The sequence below is a fragment of the Euwallacea similis genome, chromosome 3 (assembly GCF_039881205.1).
Source record: "Euwallacea similis isolate ESF13 chromosome 3, ESF131.1, whole genome shotgun sequence".
NCBI lineage: Eukaryota > Metazoa > Arthropoda > Insecta > Coleoptera > Curculionidae > Euwallacea > Euwallacea similis.
Genome location: NC_089611.1, coordinates 2,167,273 through 2,184,374, shown reverse-complemented (window position 1 = coordinate 2,184,374; position 17,102 = coordinate 2,167,273). Strand labels below are relative to the sequence as shown.

General features: G+C 35.1%; 2 protein-coding genes across 5 annotated transcripts in view; one reads left to right on the top strand and one right to left on the bottom strand.

Annotated features, from left to right (window-relative positions):
• Positions 1-124: 124 nt before the first annotated feature.
• On the top strand, positions 125-7,852 carry Hdc (histidine decarboxylase). 2 transcript variants are annotated; one of them, XM_066406684.1, is made up of 14 exons: positions 125-192; positions 555-587; positions 3,271-3,557; positions 3,606-3,725; positions 3,780-3,925; positions 3,975-4,107; positions 4,773-5,002; positions 5,061-5,131; positions 5,185-5,204; positions 5,260-5,495; positions 5,541-5,734; positions 6,076-6,243; positions 6,296-6,469; positions 7,273-7,852. In XM_066406684.1, the coding sequence occupies exons 2-14, from the start codon at positions 560-562 to the stop codon at positions 7,464-7,466; spliced, it is 2,001 nt and encodes a 666-aa protein (XP_066262781.1). In that variant the 5' UTR covers positions 125-192; positions 555-559; the 3' UTR covers positions 7,467-7,852. The 2 variants fall into 2 exon arrangements, with proteins under 2 accessions (XP_066262781.1, XP_066262782.1); XM_066406685.1 differs by lacking the exon at positions 125-192 and adding an exon at positions 474-491.
• A 1,373-nt stretch (positions 7,853-9,225) lies between these two features.
• Positions 9,226-17,102, bottom strand: part of Cbp53E (Calbindin 53E) — a 61,578-nt gene continuing 53,701 nt past the window's right edge. The window contains exons 4-14 of one of the 3 annotated variants that reach the window (XM_066406693.1): positions 15,171-15,256; positions 15,032-15,121; positions 14,825-14,911; positions 14,413-14,469; positions 14,214-14,297; positions 14,088-14,143; positions 13,988-14,033; positions 12,352-12,363; positions 11,644-11,700; positions 11,515-11,586; positions 9,226-10,121 (exon numbers count right to left, since the gene is read on the bottom strand). In XM_066406693.1, the coding sequence (XP_066262790.1) occupies positions 9,972-10,121; positions 11,515-11,586; positions 11,644-11,700; positions 12,352-12,363; positions 13,988-14,033; positions 14,088-14,143; positions 14,214-14,297; positions 14,413-14,469; positions 14,825-14,911; positions 15,032-15,121; positions 15,171-15,256 (797 nt within the window). In that variant the 3' untranslated portion in view covers positions 9,226-9,971. The remainder of the gene's footprint in view (positions 10,122-11,514; positions 11,587-11,643; positions 11,701-12,351; positions 12,364-13,987; positions 14,034-14,087; positions 14,144-14,213; positions 14,298-14,412; positions 14,470-14,824; positions 14,912-15,031; positions 15,122-15,170; positions 15,257-17,102) is intronic. The other 2 variants (XM_066406692.1, XM_066406694.1) reach the window with 2 other exon arrangements.

The window sequence follows — 17,102 nt, the reverse complement described above, 5'->3', positions numbered from 1 at the left end:
GAGTCGTCCTAAATTATATAGATTTGAGATACAAAAAAGCTTGTTAGCAGGGGGCTCCATGGGCAGGAGGAAGCCTTATATAAGAGCGTGTTAGCGCAACTTGTTGCTTCTTTCAGTTAGCTATTTGGCTTCAGTGATTCAACTCTGCTGTGTTGTGCCCTGTTTTCACCCTTTAACTTCCAACTATTTTAGGTAATATTTTACACTATTTTTCATCGAATTTTAACCGTTTTTGACCTTGAAAACTTCTTATTTACGGACTCATTTGCTAATTAATTTTTTAGCTCAATTTCCGCCTCACAAATATTTCCTTTCCTGTTGTTTTTCATGACTTGAATTGATTGGATTTAATCCAGACTATGTCACTATAAATTGGATTACCTTAATTTAACTAATATAAAAAAGAACCACAGAGGTGCGATATCAGTTTACGGGATCAAATTTCTGTTGTATGTTTTTGTAAAAAAACCTCCCTTCTGTTGTAGTCTTTGGTGAGAGCTCTCCTGCAAATCGGTTTCTGCCTCTATTAGACATAATTTATGTTTTTGTTGCAGGAAGAATGAACAGCGAAGAATTTCGAATACAAGGTAAGACATAACGCTAATACAGTTTCTATAAATATGTTATGCAGGGTGTTTCAGAATCGTACGGCACTATTTGATGTATGTATTCTCTAGCATAAAATTAAGAAAAAAGTTCATGTCAGCATGTACCCGATCTCGATCGGTAACGAAGTACAAGGTGTTAAAAGTTAAGAAAAAAATTTATTTTTATTTTATTCTGCTTGATCTACTTCAGATAGAGCTTTCAAATCTTATATGTGTATTGCATAATAGGTACTACTTAATACGAGAGTAGATTGCCTCCAATTACTATACAGAGTAGTGAATTTTTTGAGGTCCAATTCCTAAAATCCTTTAACAAAAATCGCTGGTACGCTACTGGTGAATTTTAATATTTTTCTTAAGTTCTTCAATCTATTAGTTAAATTTTATCTATCTTAATTTTTAGTCGAATTCTGTTCACTTTTCTCAAAAATTAATTAATTTATAAATTCAATCAAAACTACTGGTTCTAGGATTTTTGTTTTTTTTTGGAATTTTGGAATTCAAGTATTTTTTAATTGTTTTTGAACCATTTTTTAAAAACTGAACGGATTTTGATGCTAGGGCGGTAGAATAGTAGAACTTTCGTATAACCGACCGTATTCAAATAGAGCTGTGCAATTTTGAAACACCCTGTATATACAAGTTGTTTACTCTATTATAACATAGATTTCTTATTTTTTTCCATGTCATTGAAATTGATCCTGAGGCAATATCTAAAACTGAAAAAGTTAGCCATTCATACCATCGGCAGATATTTGATTCAAATAAGTACTTAGTTCTCTTATGGTTCCAAGTTCAGTAATGGTACCGTTGAATTACTGAAAGTATTGTTCTATAATCTTTTAAGGTTGCAACTAAGTTTTCCAATCTATAATCTGAATACTATACGTACTCTTATCAATTCAGTTCCTACGTATAGTCTAACCCCCCCTCCAGCGCTCATCACCCTGAATAGAATTACTGGGATAAGATCCTTTTAATTTTAGTAACGATTAAAGCTTTTTTAGATGTTTGGAAATATGGAGGTAAAATTAATTTTCTTAAATTTTCATAGAAATTATTTGGAAAATTTCCAATGGTAAATATATCTTTTATCAGTACTTCCTTTTATTAAATCCTAATTATCGTAATTTAATTTATTACAAGCCGAGTTCAAGGTTTATTCTGATCTGCAATATTGGTTAATTATTATTAGCGTGCAGTGAAGGAAAAATCAATAAAATTCCACTTCTAGTGTCCTCTTATTGAAGGGCTTTTATTTGGTTCTGTAATGAGTTTATTTAAATTTTAAGGCGGAAACGTATTACCATTGATAATTCATAGATCACGAAATTGCTTTTACAATTGCTCGCGTCAGGAAATAAAATTCACACACATTTAAACATAATATAAAAGACGTGAAACATAAGACTCGATTTCCATATTATTGAACACTTACTCGATTTCAGAATTGACGTTTATGGGTCTGTTGATCCAGATTTACACAGCAACGCTGGCTGATGTTGGCACAATTTTATTTCCAAATTATCTAGGGAATATTGTAGGTATTAGATTTTCATCTAAGACAACTTTAATATCTATTGAAACTTAGGATCATGGTCTCAGTTTCTTCTTTGCTTGTTACGTTGGTACAAATCTTCATTTAACCAATATTATAATCTTCTGTATTTTTTATGCATATTTTCATTTAACTTCCAACTTAAATGTTCCCACTGCAATTTTTGTTTAACTACATGCTGACGAACCGTGTATAGACCCTGTACTACAATGTTACAAAGAGCACACTGTATAATACGGATTTCAACAACTCTTCCAAGCTTAATATTTTCTTCATATAAATTACATTCACCATCAAATCAAAAAAAAACTAATTTCCCCATTTTCAGGCATAGGTTTTTATTAAAAAGTAGCATATTGTATGATTACCGCTATTTACATAAACTTTTTCGTTTAAATTAAGATAAAGAGCTGATCGACTGTGCATGACGGAGCATATTATAAAAATGACACTGTGTATAATGACGATTACTCCAACGACTCTTTCAAATTTAAAATTATGTCTCTTAGAAATCGCATTCATAATCAAATCGAGAAACCTTTTCCTCTTCCAACAAAAAAAGTGATTAAGAATGATTATTTTTACTTTTACAATTGTTTATTAAATTTTTTTATATGTAGAAGACTATTTCCAAAACATCGGGGACTGTTCACGAAGCCTGGAAATTCATCTTAGAAATTATTTAAAGACTTTGAAAATATATTAGATTTTTATCTTTTCTTTAGTTTCCGTAGGTCTCATCCTTCCACTAAATCGTAAAATACCATCCCTTTTTCCATTGTTTAAAAGAACAGTGGAATGCCCCAATTAGAATTATTGTCTTGTGAGAAGACGGAAAACACTCCAAAAATATAAAGTATCTATATTAAAAATATGTTAGCAAATGTTACTATAGTCTTGTTAGAATCTCGTTATAATAAGATATCATGTACAATGCTTATAGCTCTAGAAAACTCCATATTATTTTTCGATTATTTATCATTCACCATCAAGTCAAGAAAATTACCATATTCACACTTTTAAAACTAAATTTGAAAAATTTTGAAAAATAAATCAACATTTTTACTATAATATTATCTATGGGCTTATTCAATTTAAATCAAGGTAAAGAGCTAATCGACTACATAGCAGATTACCTCGAAAATATCCGGGATCGTCGCGTATTCCCCGACAAGAAGCCAGGTTTCATCCGGGATCTAATCCCGGATTCGGCCCCCGTCAAGGGCGAGTCCTGGGACTCCATCTTCAAGGATGTGGAAAAAGTAATAATGCCTGGAGTAACTCATTGGCAAAGTCCGCATATGCACGCCTACTTTCCCGCACTCAACAGCTATCCCTCTATGTTGGGAGAGATGTTGAGTAACGCCATTAACTGCTTGGGGTTTACTTGGGTAAGTTATTGTTTACCCTCCAAATTACTGCTTGAAAGTACATTTTAGGCATCCAGCCCTGTTTGCACTGAACTCGAAATGGTGGTTATGAATTGGCTAGGGAAAATGATTGGTTTGCCTGAGGAATTTTTGCATCGCAAAGGCGGTGATGGTGGAGGTGTAATTCAGGTACTAATAAGTCAGTATAAAACAATAATTTTTACATAATTTTTTTCTCCATAGACTACTGCCAGTGAATGCACGCTAATAAGCCTGTTGGCAGGGAGATTTGTGGCAATAAAAATGTATGAAGACCTCTATCCAGATGCAAGCAAGCACGAGATAAACGGCAAGTTAGTGGCTTATTGCTCAGACCAGGCACATTCCAGGTTTGCATTTATTATAACCCATAAATCCAAATTAAAAACTCATCTTTAGTGTGGAAAAGGCAGCCCTGATAGGGCTGGTCACTTTGCGCTATATAGAGTGCGACGAAAACTTCTCCATGAGAGGTGACAAGCTGCTGAAAGTCATCATGCAAGATCGCGAGGCTGGATTAATACCTTTTTGGGTAAGTTTTCTTTGAGGGAAATGTAATTTATCTCGAGGTCCAGAAGGCTTTTATCTGATGGAAGGGAATATAAGTCATCGGAACAAATCAAGCGGCAGCATTAATTACAAACAAGGGATTTAAATCCTCGGCCAGCTCAATCACTCTAAGGAGATTTGACCAATTATTTATTTCTGGGGAAACTTTCAGATAGATACCAGCGGTAATCCCCTTTGGAAATAAATTCCCCATATAGATGGTTCTTAGAAAACGGGAAGAGTCTAGAGTGGAGCTGTCTGGATACAGGGGAGCCTCGAAAAGTTTGTACTGGAAGATAAATTAATATTAAAACATTTTCAGATATTTAAGTAATGTTATTTTTTCACGCGGAAAATCTTCAAAAGAACACCCGACCTGCTGTTCTGGTGAATGAGTACTGTGAGGTTCACGGAAGCGCATACCTACTAAAAACCTGGGATTCTTAAGCAAAAATTATTTACCGCAAGATCCCCTACAACCTTCTTAAGTTTGGCACATTTTTTTTAACACCCTATATATTTTCATTTTCCTATATGCCTGAACTTCCTTCCAAATGAGACTTCACTTCATGTCTCTTACAATTGTGGACATATTTAACTTTTCAATTTTTTAGCTCTTTTTCCTCTGATGGTTCTAATTTTTCCCAGGTTTGCGCTACTTTGGGTACAACTGGTTCCTGCGCATTCGATAACCTGGAAGAAGTCGCTGATGTCTGCTACAACGAACTACTGTGGTGCCATGTAGATGCAGCTTACGCAGGATCTTCCTTTATATGTCCAGAGTACCGAACGTGGCTCAAGGGCGTAGAAAAAGCCAATTCCATTGCGTTTAATCCTTCGAAATGGTTGTTGGTACATTTTGACTGTACCGCCATGTGGTAATAATGAGAAGGACATCCAAGAAAAGTTATTGCATCACAATTTACAAATTTCCAGGGTGAAAAATAGCAGCGCTTTGCATGGAGCATTCAACGTCAACCCCTTGTATCTTACTCATGAGTATTCAGGTAACTATGCAAACCAATTTTGCTATATTATTAATTCGCCAATTTCCCTTCAGGTCTAGCAATCGATTACATGGTAAATACCCCTGTGAAATGCCTTTAAAAAATATATATTTCGATCTTTAATTCAGCACTGGCAAATCCCCTTGAGCAAACGCTTTCGTTCCCTCAAGCTCTGGTTTGTCATCCGCAATTATGGAATAGCAGGGCTGCAGGAGCATATCAGGAAAGGGGTTGTTTTAGCTGAAAAATTCGAATCTTTCGTAAGGGGTGACCCTAGATTCGAAATTCCTGCAAAAAGATATCTTGGTTTGGTCGTCTTCAGGCTGGTGGGGGATAATTTCATCACAGAAACCCTTTGCAAAAGGTATTTAGAATTTCTGTTATAAAGCCTTTGATGACTGGTTTTTAGGCTAAATTCAAGGGGAAACATCCATTGTGTGCCAGCAAATCTGAAGGGAAAATATGTAATTCGGTTTACTGTGTCTTCTCCCAGGAGCACTCTTGATGACATAGTGAAAGATTGGAAAGAGATCGTGAGAGTGGCTAATGAAATTTTGCAGGAGAGGGAGAAGTACTTGAGGAGGGCCAAAGTGCCCCTAGGAGGTATGAAAAAGAAATGAGTTTCGTATTATGCTTTAATTTTCGTTATGTCTATTGAGACCAACATATTTGCCCAGTTAAGGCGATAAATGGGGGTTAAAATTTGGGGGATAAATACCTCAATGGGTATCAAAGACGACAAATTGCTGCCATATGGAGAGCTCAAGATATTGCTGAATTTTCATAGAAATTTGTGTTTTTTATATTAAATTTATTTTTAATTTCATCAGTTTGTCTTTAGTTATAATTTCCTATGTAGTTAGTGGTAAACCGATTTTCTCCTCGTTAGTCTCGGTGGTGAATTTGAAGACTTCACATGAATATTTTATTCATCTCTCTGCTAGAAATTAAAGAAAAAAACGAGAACTTCGGGTCCAGTTTGCTTCTATCCAATGTTCCCATGTCTCCAAAAATCGTAAACGCGTCATTTGCTGCCATCTACGACCAAGGAGATGTCCTGGAGCAGTTTACGAAAACCATCAAGTTGAGAAAGGACGCTCAAGACAGCCCTGGTATTTTTGCTTCGCTTAATACCTTCATGAATCAAATTTAGCACGTTTTCAGCCATGAGGAGGAGAATTAAAGGCATTCTCATGTCTGGAAAACAGTTCTCTTTGGACTCTCGTTTGGACTTGTTCCATGGAATAGAGACGTCTCCAACGCAGAAGAGTGGGAGCAATAACCTGCCTGTGGTGGAGGATTCAGCAGAACCAGACGAGAAGACTAGTAGTGGTTCAGGTACAGTTACATCAACTCCAGATGTATATAGGTCATTCTGTTTAGTAGTTATGTAGAAACTTCCTTCAAATTTGAGAGAGGATTTGGGGTGGAGTATTCATTTTTGGTTTAATTTTGAATGTGTGTGTGTGTAACCTTTCTAAGGTTAATGGAGGATTGCTAGGGCTCAAACTTTGAAAATTTGCTTTAGTGGAGTTATTGCGGATGGAAGGATGTTAAGCATGGTGAATTTGCAAAAAACCGACGTGGATATTTGAATGCCTGAATGTTATTTGAAAATTAGATCTGAACGAATAAAGGACAAAAGTGATAAAATGAATTTTTGGTTTTTTCAGTGGATTACTTAGGTTTTAATAGTCTGCATTGAAATCTTGGAGTATCTTATTTACTTTAAAAATAATATCTTTATTACCTCCAAGTAAAGAAATACCATTTTAGAGCATGTTGCATTTCATCCATTTTTCTACACAGAAATCCGAATTTTTGCCTTGAAATGGTCACAAAATTCATAGGAAGTAGTAACATCTAAAAATCCTCAGTTCTGTACGGATTTCTGAAGGAGGGAGGGAATTCCTTATTAGGGTAATTTGCTTAATAATTCCAATCGTTACCTATAGGCTTCAATGGTTTTCCTTCAAATTTCAGTCCACTTTCATTTCCTACTTTGGAATACACAGTCGTATTCCTCGGTCTGAAGGGCCTTGCCCTTTAGGACAATTTTTCTTCAAATGCTTCTTCTCTAGTCCACACATTCCCATTAATATTTCAGCAAAAACCTCCATTATTCCAATTTGGAATTCCAGAAAACGACAATACAAGCGGCTCCCACTCTCCGCAAAGAGACAACTTGGAGGTGTCCCCGATTCGCCACAACCGCTCCAAATCTGTAGACCACCAGATGAACTTGACCATCAACGATCTGAAAGTGGAGAAGCAGATTTGCAACAGATGCGGACACAAAGTGGAAAAAGTAGAGCGAGTGGAAAATTATAATTAATTTGTGAATGAGATATAAGTCATCACATAATAGATCTGCATAACGAATTAGATGTTATAGATTGAATTTCGGCTTTTCGGTGAAGAAATTAAACTAGAAGATGCATTTGCAGTCGTTTAATTTTATAACTTAATATAAAATCAATGAGTTTTTTTTTTATTAAATACGAACAACTCTGCTGCTACTTTCTTCAATTTCTGATATGAATGGAAATAAGTCTTGAAAGTTTGTTAACACTTTTAGAGCTAAATTCGAGTTTGTGAATAGTAACTTCATGGACAGCTTGCTTACATCTATATATCTTCAAGCAGCTTCTACAAATTCCCTAGAAAATATGAGCAGGCTTAAGAAATTTATCTATATTAGGAAACTCTACAGGGTGCAACATATCATATGGAGATATTTCATGGGGTAACAGTTTTCTGCGAAATAATAAAAAAATGCTAATAGATCCATGGTCAAAAATTCACCATTCTCGATATACGGGGTGGTAAAGTTTCACGTTTTCTTTCATATTTTGTGTTTTTCTCCTGTAATCAAATTTTTGACACATCGTAGACCTATTTTCTTTAAGACCTTCTATAATAAAATGTCAAAATTATCAGTAGACATATACACGGTGTTATGTTTTTTGAACCATGTATTATTTTATGCTTTGTATCTTTCTTGGAACGTCCCGTATGAATTTTGATATCAAATTTACATTCTTTAGCTTTTTGGTCTCTTACAGTATTTCCGTTTCTTTCCCCATTTTCGTAAAATTTGCAAAAATATCTATGGCTAGAAATTAAAAAGGTAAAGGGAGTAAGGGAAAAATAATCATCCGGTTCAGTCATCAGCTATCTGAAACAACTCGTGATATTTAATAATTTAAAAAAAAATAGAAATGAATCTCAACGAAAATAAAATTGTTAAAACTATTGCAAATGTCCTCGAAAAATACGAGAAAAAATGTGAAATCTTGCCACCCTGTATATCGAGAATAATACGTTTTTGATCATGGGTCTTTATTATTTTGCAAAGTACTATTGTCAACTGAAATATTTTCATGATGATAGGTTACACCCTGTATAATAAGACAAAGCTATATTTGGAACTTGTGTGAAAATACTTGAAAGTAAATTAAAAAATCAACACTTAATCCGATTTCCTTGAGAGTAAGACGTAAGTATACATTTGTGCACAACAGTCATATGATACAAAAATAAATCAGCATATTCTTCAACAAAAATATAACTATATTAAGTCTTAGTAAGTAATTATACAGTGTGTGCACAAAACATGGAATAAATTCATTTTCTCGGTGTGGAATTAAAATAATGGAAAATGCTTGGACACTTCGACTTTGGTTCAAAATTCCACATATTTCACTTAGATAAAATTAGCCGTGACGTCATCATTGTTCCAGATATGACATCAGTGTTAAATTTTTTTAATGGTTTTTGATAACTTTTTGCGAAAGGGCACACTTTCTTATGTACAGGATATAAACTTAACAAAGACTACCCCGATCCATTTAGTGGATGTCTGTATTACAGTTAGGTAAAGCAAGAAACATTTTTTTTTTAGATTTATCAAAACATTTGTTATGCAACATAATGAAAAATGTATGTCCTGTGCGTAAAAAAGTGCACCCTTTCGCGTGAAATGATCAAAATCCATTAAAAAAATTTAACACTGATGTCATATCTTGATAAATTACGACGTCACGGCTGATTTTATCTAAGCGAAATATGTGTAATTTTGAACCAAAGTCGAAGTGTCCAAGCATTTTTCATTATTTTAATTCCAGACCTAGAAAATGAATTTATTCCACACTTCGTGTACACACTGTATAGGAAATAAATAATTTATTAGTACATTAGTGATTGTGAAAATATATTAGATTTAATAACATTGACCTTAACAAATACAGAGAGTAAGTCTTTTATGGTGATAGCAACGAGAGAAGCTATATGAGTCTTATCCTAGAATAAAGGGAATATAATAACGTTTATTAGCTTGAGATTGAAGTAAGGATTTTTACATTATAGAAGGAACATTAGATCTTAGGTTTATTACATTCCTGATCAAGTTGCTGACCTGCCAGACATGACTATTTCAAGTTAAAAAATCATCTCACTCACTTAATAAGGTTTCAATCCAAATATTCTTCTATATAACAATAAATAATATCTTCGAGATTGGTGTTTCAAACTGGTGTTTATATTCTAACATTTAGTAGTTTTTCTACACGTAAACTATGCCTTCTGAGCTACCAAGGCCTGTTCATTTCTTCGAAATTCACTGCCTTCTTTCGAGTTCAAAAGATATGTTTCTCTATATAAAAAGAAGCGCAGGCCTCCTTCGGCTTCAAAGGCAGCCCGATGATGACCTTAATGATGCTTCTTGACTTAGTTTCTAATACAAAAAAACCACTTAACTTTCAAACAATTTGTGCTATAGTAACGTCGATAAATTGGCAACTTTAAAACCTTAGTACTAGAGTTCGGCCTTCTCAGTAGCTTATGCGGCGGGCTCTTCTTCTTGATTGTGCTTCGCAATGGCCAGGAGGATCATGGTCAGTTCTTTTTTGTTGATTTTGCCGTCTTGGTTGTAATCCACACCTCTAAGGATGGTTTCTTCGAAATCTTGGAGATCTTGAGCGTCATAATCCTGCAGAAAACACTACTGTTCAAGTAATCCAATGGTTCGGGACTACGGTCTTATGTATCGTGACCAACGCCATGTGCACAAATACGGCAACTTCTCAGGTTCTTATGAAGCAGTGACGCAAGTGACTGTCTTTTCAACGGCATTATTGGACCCGCAAACTAAAACTTCCTTGGAGTAATATTCAAGGAAATTAAAAAACCTAGTTACCCTTTCAATTTAAGCTTGTTCATGTAGTCCTTAAGTATCCTGGATAATTACAAAAAAATTAGAATTGATTCATCAAGAATTAAATTTCAAATATTTCCGAGGGTAGGTACTTTACGTCTTCCTGAGATATTGACGTTCAAATTTTGAAGAGTGGCAAAAAATAGGTACCAAGGTACCCGCATCTCTCAAAAACCAAAATAGATGGTGCAAAGCGGGAGCATAGAAAGCCCTATTGACAATTTCTCTGTTGCTCCAAAGGTTCCTGAGATATCCCCGGTAAAATTTGAAAATTATTGATCACTGCACTGCTCCTTGACCCATAAATCATTTGAAAGTCGTTAGACTTAGAAATTAAATTAGGGACTTCCTTATCGAAAAAGGATTTTCTTAATCGCGAAAAAGGAACCAAAGCGACTTTGCAGACCACGTAAAAGAGTTTAAAATTCACATCAATAAAACCTAATAAAAGGTCCCTTGTGTCTCATGAGCATCGGATTAAGAGCGCCTATGATTTTAAAAGAGACACATGAGGGCGATTTGAAGCTTAAAGAGGCATAAAGGACATCTAAAGTGAGTAAAAAGGTTTACTAGACGCGAGGGCTATAAGTAGTTAAAAGATTTGAAAAGCAAGGCAAAAGACATCAGAGGAAATAGTGGAACATTTAGCTCATTTTCGAGAATTGAAAATTGTTTGAAGGTACTAGAAAAGGGGGGAGGGAGGTGACTCAGCGCAGTAGACTCAGAAATATATATTAGAGGCATAAGAGAAATTGAAGAGTTTCTAACGGATTACATTTCGGTTCTCATGAGTCTCGACACCTTAAAAATCTCACTATACTGGAAGTTTGATATGAGAAAGGTAAATTGCAGTGCCTTAAATATTTATTCGAAAAAACCAGCCATAGGGAAACGTTCCATGTGATTAGTAGACTCAAAAATCTCAATAATATACAGGGTATTGCATAGTAAAAAATCGAGTTTTAGCAATTTAAAAGAATTACGATTGAAACCAAAATGTATGCACCCAATACAAAAATCAAGACTCAAAATCAACTTAAAAACCTGAAAATTTGGTAAAAGAGTCTCAAGATCCTCTCAGGTTATTCAAAAACTCCTGAATATTTTTTTTCAGGGAAATTTTCAGATTTACGATTTATTTTTTGCCAGTTACGCCTAGACTACCCACCTTTTTAACGAGTTCTAATAGGTCTTTCAGGAATCCTCTCAGCTCCTCGTTTTCTATTGTACCATTGTTATCCTGCAAATTACATGTTATAAATAACATGTTTTTGTCTGCATAAATCTGACTTTTTACCCTGTCATAAAGTGCAAATACTCGTTCGATGTCGTCCTTAGTAAGCTTCGTAGCGCCCTACAGGAAATGGAAGAGAATAAATTGAATTAAAATCAAGATAACAAGAGAAAAGGAAAAACTGGAAACCCGTTAAGGTTCGCGATATCAGTTTAATTGAAACTTCGATTTTACACCAAAGACACGAAGAGAAAACTGATTGGGAAACTTTACACTGGACCAAAGAGGGAATCCTGCTTATTTTTACTTTGTTGATTTTAGAGGCCTCCGGAGGCTGCTCGTTTATTTTAGAGTTTTGTTGCGGTTTCGAAATCTGTATCACGTTTCTCAGAGATTTTAGATGATATCTGACTTTTTCCTTGGGAAACGGCTAAGAACAAAGGCACATGACGTAACTTACAAGAGGGCATGCTTACACGTAAGCATGCAGTGCCAGTGCAGGAACGCCTACAGAAGCACAGAAGTGAAAAGTGGTGACAAACAAGTTAGTACAGGCTAAAAACTTTTTAATGAACGATCAAAATTATGATGGTTTGTTTGATGTTTTCTCAAAGCAACAGCTCATCTTCAACCAAAAATTGAACCCAACGAATAACTTCAAGACATGTAACTCAAAACAGCGATGGTTGGCCTCGGTCAACTCGTACATAGGGAACTTCATTATCAGGCCAACAATCTCTGTTTAACACAAACAACACATATTTTACTTACTTCGAATCCCTCCTAAAAGTAGCGCCACACAGATAGATAGATAAAGCCGTGCAGCTAGGTTAGATACTAGCTTTAAATAGGTCAGATTTATGAATTTGCACAGACACAAATTCACGTAATTAATAGCACTAATGGGCAATATTTCAAATTTGTATCTGTATCAAAATCTTTATGCCACTAGAAGGTAATGAGGTTATTATTCACGTGGCAGTGCTCGAAAAGTGCGGAAAGAGAGACAGCCACAAGGGAGCTATTTGGTGTTTGGGTTTGTGATTTGGTAATTTGATTGGTAATTTTATTGATTAATTTAAACTGATTTTGAAGGTTGTTGTAGCTATAGTGAGCTATAGGCCAGCGATCGTAAAGTAAGCTGATAGAGACAATTCAACGTTAATTTGGGAGCAGAATGCATCATGCGTCAAACTGTAATTCTTAAGGGAACTATTCTTTATCAAAAAACTGAAAAACTTTAAAAATTCCCCGAACTTCCTAAAGTAAGTAAAGTAATTCTCGTTACAATCCAACACCCTACATTTTCTCCTTGCTTCACATAAACTGCAGCTACGAGTTTTGGGCTTAAAACTTAAATTTCCAAATTATTATTTTGGAACACTGAGCCCTGTAATTGAATCTTGAAATCGCTCATCTACAAAGAAGAAGTGAGCCCGCACAAACTAAAATTTACAAGAAACGGCGGGTTTTCATATCCGGGGTTAAGCGGCTTAGTTATGTATTATCCTGTGTAAGACTATGATTTCATCACACATTAAAAATAAAGCATTTCTAAAAAAAAAATTTAAAGATGCCCATTTCCCCACAAATACCACGCCAAAGTTAGAGTCCAGTATAAGCTAGCTAAAGAGATGTCTTGCTAATCCACCCTCCGAAACGTCTTCTCAATGAATCCCACTAAGCGATAACGAAAATCGATTTTTTTTATCTTGTCTTGGTGTTCAAAGTATTCCACATCCCAAAAATTCAGTCTATCCGTTTCATTTGGCCAGAAGCTTAGTGGACCTATAGATCTCTATAGTTTCCATATGCATTTTTGCTATAGGGTGTCCCATTACAAACAATGGAATTGTTCAAGACAAAATTTCAAGGAAGAGTTACCTCGCGCCGCGGCGATATAGCATGGCCACCGCGACCATGCGACTTGCAGCTGTTGGATTTTTTCTTTGGAGCTTTTTGAAGGGGAAGGCGTATGCCAATAATCCAAGAACAATTCCTGAACTGAAAGACGAGGTTCAACGCGTCATTGATGAAATTGAGTGATTACTACGAAAATTTCGTGAAAGGAATCAGTCACGAGGAGGCTATTTATAGGACATTGTGTTCCACCAACAACCTCCACGTCTTTACACTTTGTTAAAATAAAAACATCTGAACTTTTTAAATAAACATTGCGTTTTTTCAATTTTTGAAATAACCGGTCTGAATGGGACACCCTATATTACACAATTACTAGCAATTTGCATATATAAATAAACAAAAAAATATTGCTTGGTCATTGTGTGTAAACATGAAACACAAAAAAACTACTTGCAATATAAAAAGGTATAGAAATTTGAATATATAAAATTAGTCATGTGGGAGAAAGGCAAAATGCAGGTATGTGCAATGGTAAAGCAGTCACCTTGAAAACTTGTCGGCATAGGAAATTTTCTTTAACTGGAAGCAGCCTAGAAAATAGGAAAACGTCAATATAATTGCACATAACTGGGCTAAACACGTACTTGGCCATTTCTGAGAGCTGAAGACGTCCATCCTTGTTTGCGTCAAATACCTGGAGCTGGAATTGAAATTTCGATGATAAGTTATGTATTCTTGTAGCGTTTTGTCATGTAAAACTTGCCACTAACCATTGTATCAGTGTACTCAATCAGTTTATCCTCGGAGACATCATTTATTTTCTTGGCCTCCTTCAGCAAATCCCGCAGGAAGTTCTGGGAAATCAACAACATATAACATTACCCCTTCTACTCACCCCCCCCCCCCTTCCAAAAAAGATTTTATCCCATTTTTCAATCAGCAGCAATCGTTTAGTGTTATATCGCTCACCTTCAATTCGTCAGCCTCAATATATCCACTTCCATCAGTGTCGTATTCTCTCCAAATCTGGAATATTCTCTGTTATTGTAGGTGGTTGAAAAACCTTATTTAGAAACATAATAAGAAGAAAAGCAAGGAAACCTAATAAATCCCTAGGATACCATCCTAAATCTATCTTGTCCCTCTTTTACTGCGTGTTTTGATGAGGTAATAGGATTAGCACACCTCCCTTAAACCTCAAAGAAAACGGTCATTTCTCCTTTCATGACAGGACATAAACATAAAAATAAGATTTGTGAGCTGGAACTCTTCTAGAATTATCATTTTTCTTGTGTGTAATTTGAGCGACTAGTTCCTTTAAAATCCGGTCCCAGCAAGACCAATTTCAAACTTAATGTAAGGGTAGAGAAATCCACTTTACCTTCATAAATTCGACGCTGGACTCGAGCGGATTGTCGAAGCGGAACAGGAGCAAAAAGTTCTCTTCCATTGGAAGCAATTGTGCCAGCTGAAATGGAGGATATCGAGGAATTAAGGTTCGAATCTTATCGATTTTGAATGCAATTTGAATCCTATTAGATTTGGTATTAAAACTGAATTGTTGGAAATTTTAATGGAGTAAAGGTACCTCGCGGATATCAATTTTTCCATCCTGATTGTCGTCGTAGGCTTCCATGAAACAGGCTTTTAGTTCCACCAACATGTCGTCTGAAACGGCCTGAAATGACGTTGTAAATCATTTTAATTCTAGAAGAAAAAGGCAGTACCTCAGGGCCAACGTCAGTGGCGTTAGCACTTGAGACGAATTCCCTCAGGAAACCATCTAGTTCTGTGCCTTCAATGTAGCCATTTCCTGGAACACAAAAACACAGTCGAAATTTGTCAAAGAAGGACTAACATAAATCCTTCACGATCCGCCTATGTGTTACAATCTGACTCGATGGTCCAAAGATTAATTGACGAAACAGGAGATTTAGAGATGATGTATGGGACGGAGGCTGCGAGGATGTCAGGACAAAGTTGAGAAAAGGGTTTAAAGGAACTCCCAATTTTTTAAATTTCATATCATCTTGTCTTGCGTAAATTCATCTTAAAGACCTGAAATTTCTTATGTAAGCTATAAATATTCAAAGGCAGATGGATTTTAGGAGAATGTCAAATAAACGGGGTGTAACATATCATCGTGAAGATATTTCAAGGGGCGATAGTATAATAGTAAAAAAATGCCAATAGATCCATGGTCAAAAACAGATTATTTTCTATGTACAGAGTGACAAAGTTTAGCGTTTTTTCTCATATTTTGTTTTTTCTTTGAATAATTTTTTTTATATTTCGTATATGTTTTCTTTCAGACTTTTTACTACAAAATAAAATTGTCGGTAGCCATACACAAGCTGTTAAGTTTTTTTGGGTCACGTATTATTTTATGCTGTGGGCCTTTTTTTAGAATACCTTGTATGAATTCTGACACCAAATTTAAATTCCTTCTTCAATAGTATAGTTTTCTGGTATCTTGCAGTATTTTTGTGTTTTTCATCGTTTTCATAGAATTTGCAAAAAAACCTGTCGATACCAATTAAAAATGTAAAGTAAGAGAAAAATAATCATCCGCCTCAGTTACCAATTATCTCAAGCAATTCACAACATTTAACCAAATTTCTTTAAATAAAAACAAGTCTAAACGAAAACAAAATTATAAAAACTAATGAAAATGTGCCACCCTGTATATCGAAAATAGTGTGTTTTTGATTATGGGTCTATAAGCATTTTTAAAATTATTTTGTAGAGTACTATCGCCCCTGAAATATTTCAATGATGAAAAGTTACGTCCTGTATCAGCTGAGAATTTTTTCAAACTTGCTTCAGCTTAAAATTCTCATGACACGCACATGGGTTACAAAGTAACTTAATAATTTAAAGACTCATCCAATGAACCAAAGGATTTCAATGTTTTCAAAAAATCAAATTACTCGGAAAGGGAAATTTAAACGCCAGATCAAATATAAAAACAGGATTTTAATTTTCTAATTGTAGAAAAACGTGACGCCACTTATTTCGCAAGTTCAGTGGCGGAGGCAGGAGGATTAAAACAAAATTTAAATAAAATATTTGTGCACTTCATCTTTTAGTGCTTTTTCCAATGCGATCTCAATAACGAAAGTACGGCTACCATAAAGCATGACAAGGTTAGTAATTTAGCAATTTTTAAGTAATTTCATGGGGTTCAGAAATTTCTATTACCAAAGCTTTCAAGCCACCAAAATCGTGGTAATTGGTAATTGAGGCAACGAGATTTATTACATTACCCTTATTCAGTATATCTAAACTTGCGTTCATACATTCGTCTTCGGGGTAGTAATACAAAATCAATTATTCATCTTGGATTGATCAGAAAGAGTAGGTGTTAGTGATTAATATAAATAGTTTCTACGGTATTGGAATCGATATTTCCAATGCAATCCATCTTGTCTTTAAACTCACTGTATATTGAAGGTTTTTCTGCTCAACATCATTACGCCTTTTCTTCGAGCCCGACAAACCATTATTGACGACTATGTAGACGTTTGGTCGAATATAAAAGGAATAAAAGAGTTGTATTATGTTCATTTCACATGTTTTCTGAAGCAGAAATTGTGAGATACATAGTGGAAAGTATTCGTTTCCTGATGAGGTAACTGTTCGCAGTGCCTTTCAACGAA

Bases quoted from the DNA above. Each gene is read 5' to 3' on its own strand.
- Hdc (XM_066406684.1), top strand. From the start codon at position 560: ATGAACAGCGAAGAATTTCGAATACAAG. The intron at 3,926-3,974 runs GTTTGCATTTAT...ACTCATCTTTAG, and splicing joins TCAGACCAGGCACATTCCAG to TGTGGAAAAGGCAGCCCTGA. The intron at 5,735-6,075 runs GTATGAAAAAGA...TCTCTCTGCTAG, and splicing joins GGCCAAAGTGCCCCTAGGAG to AAATTAAAGAAAAAAACGAG.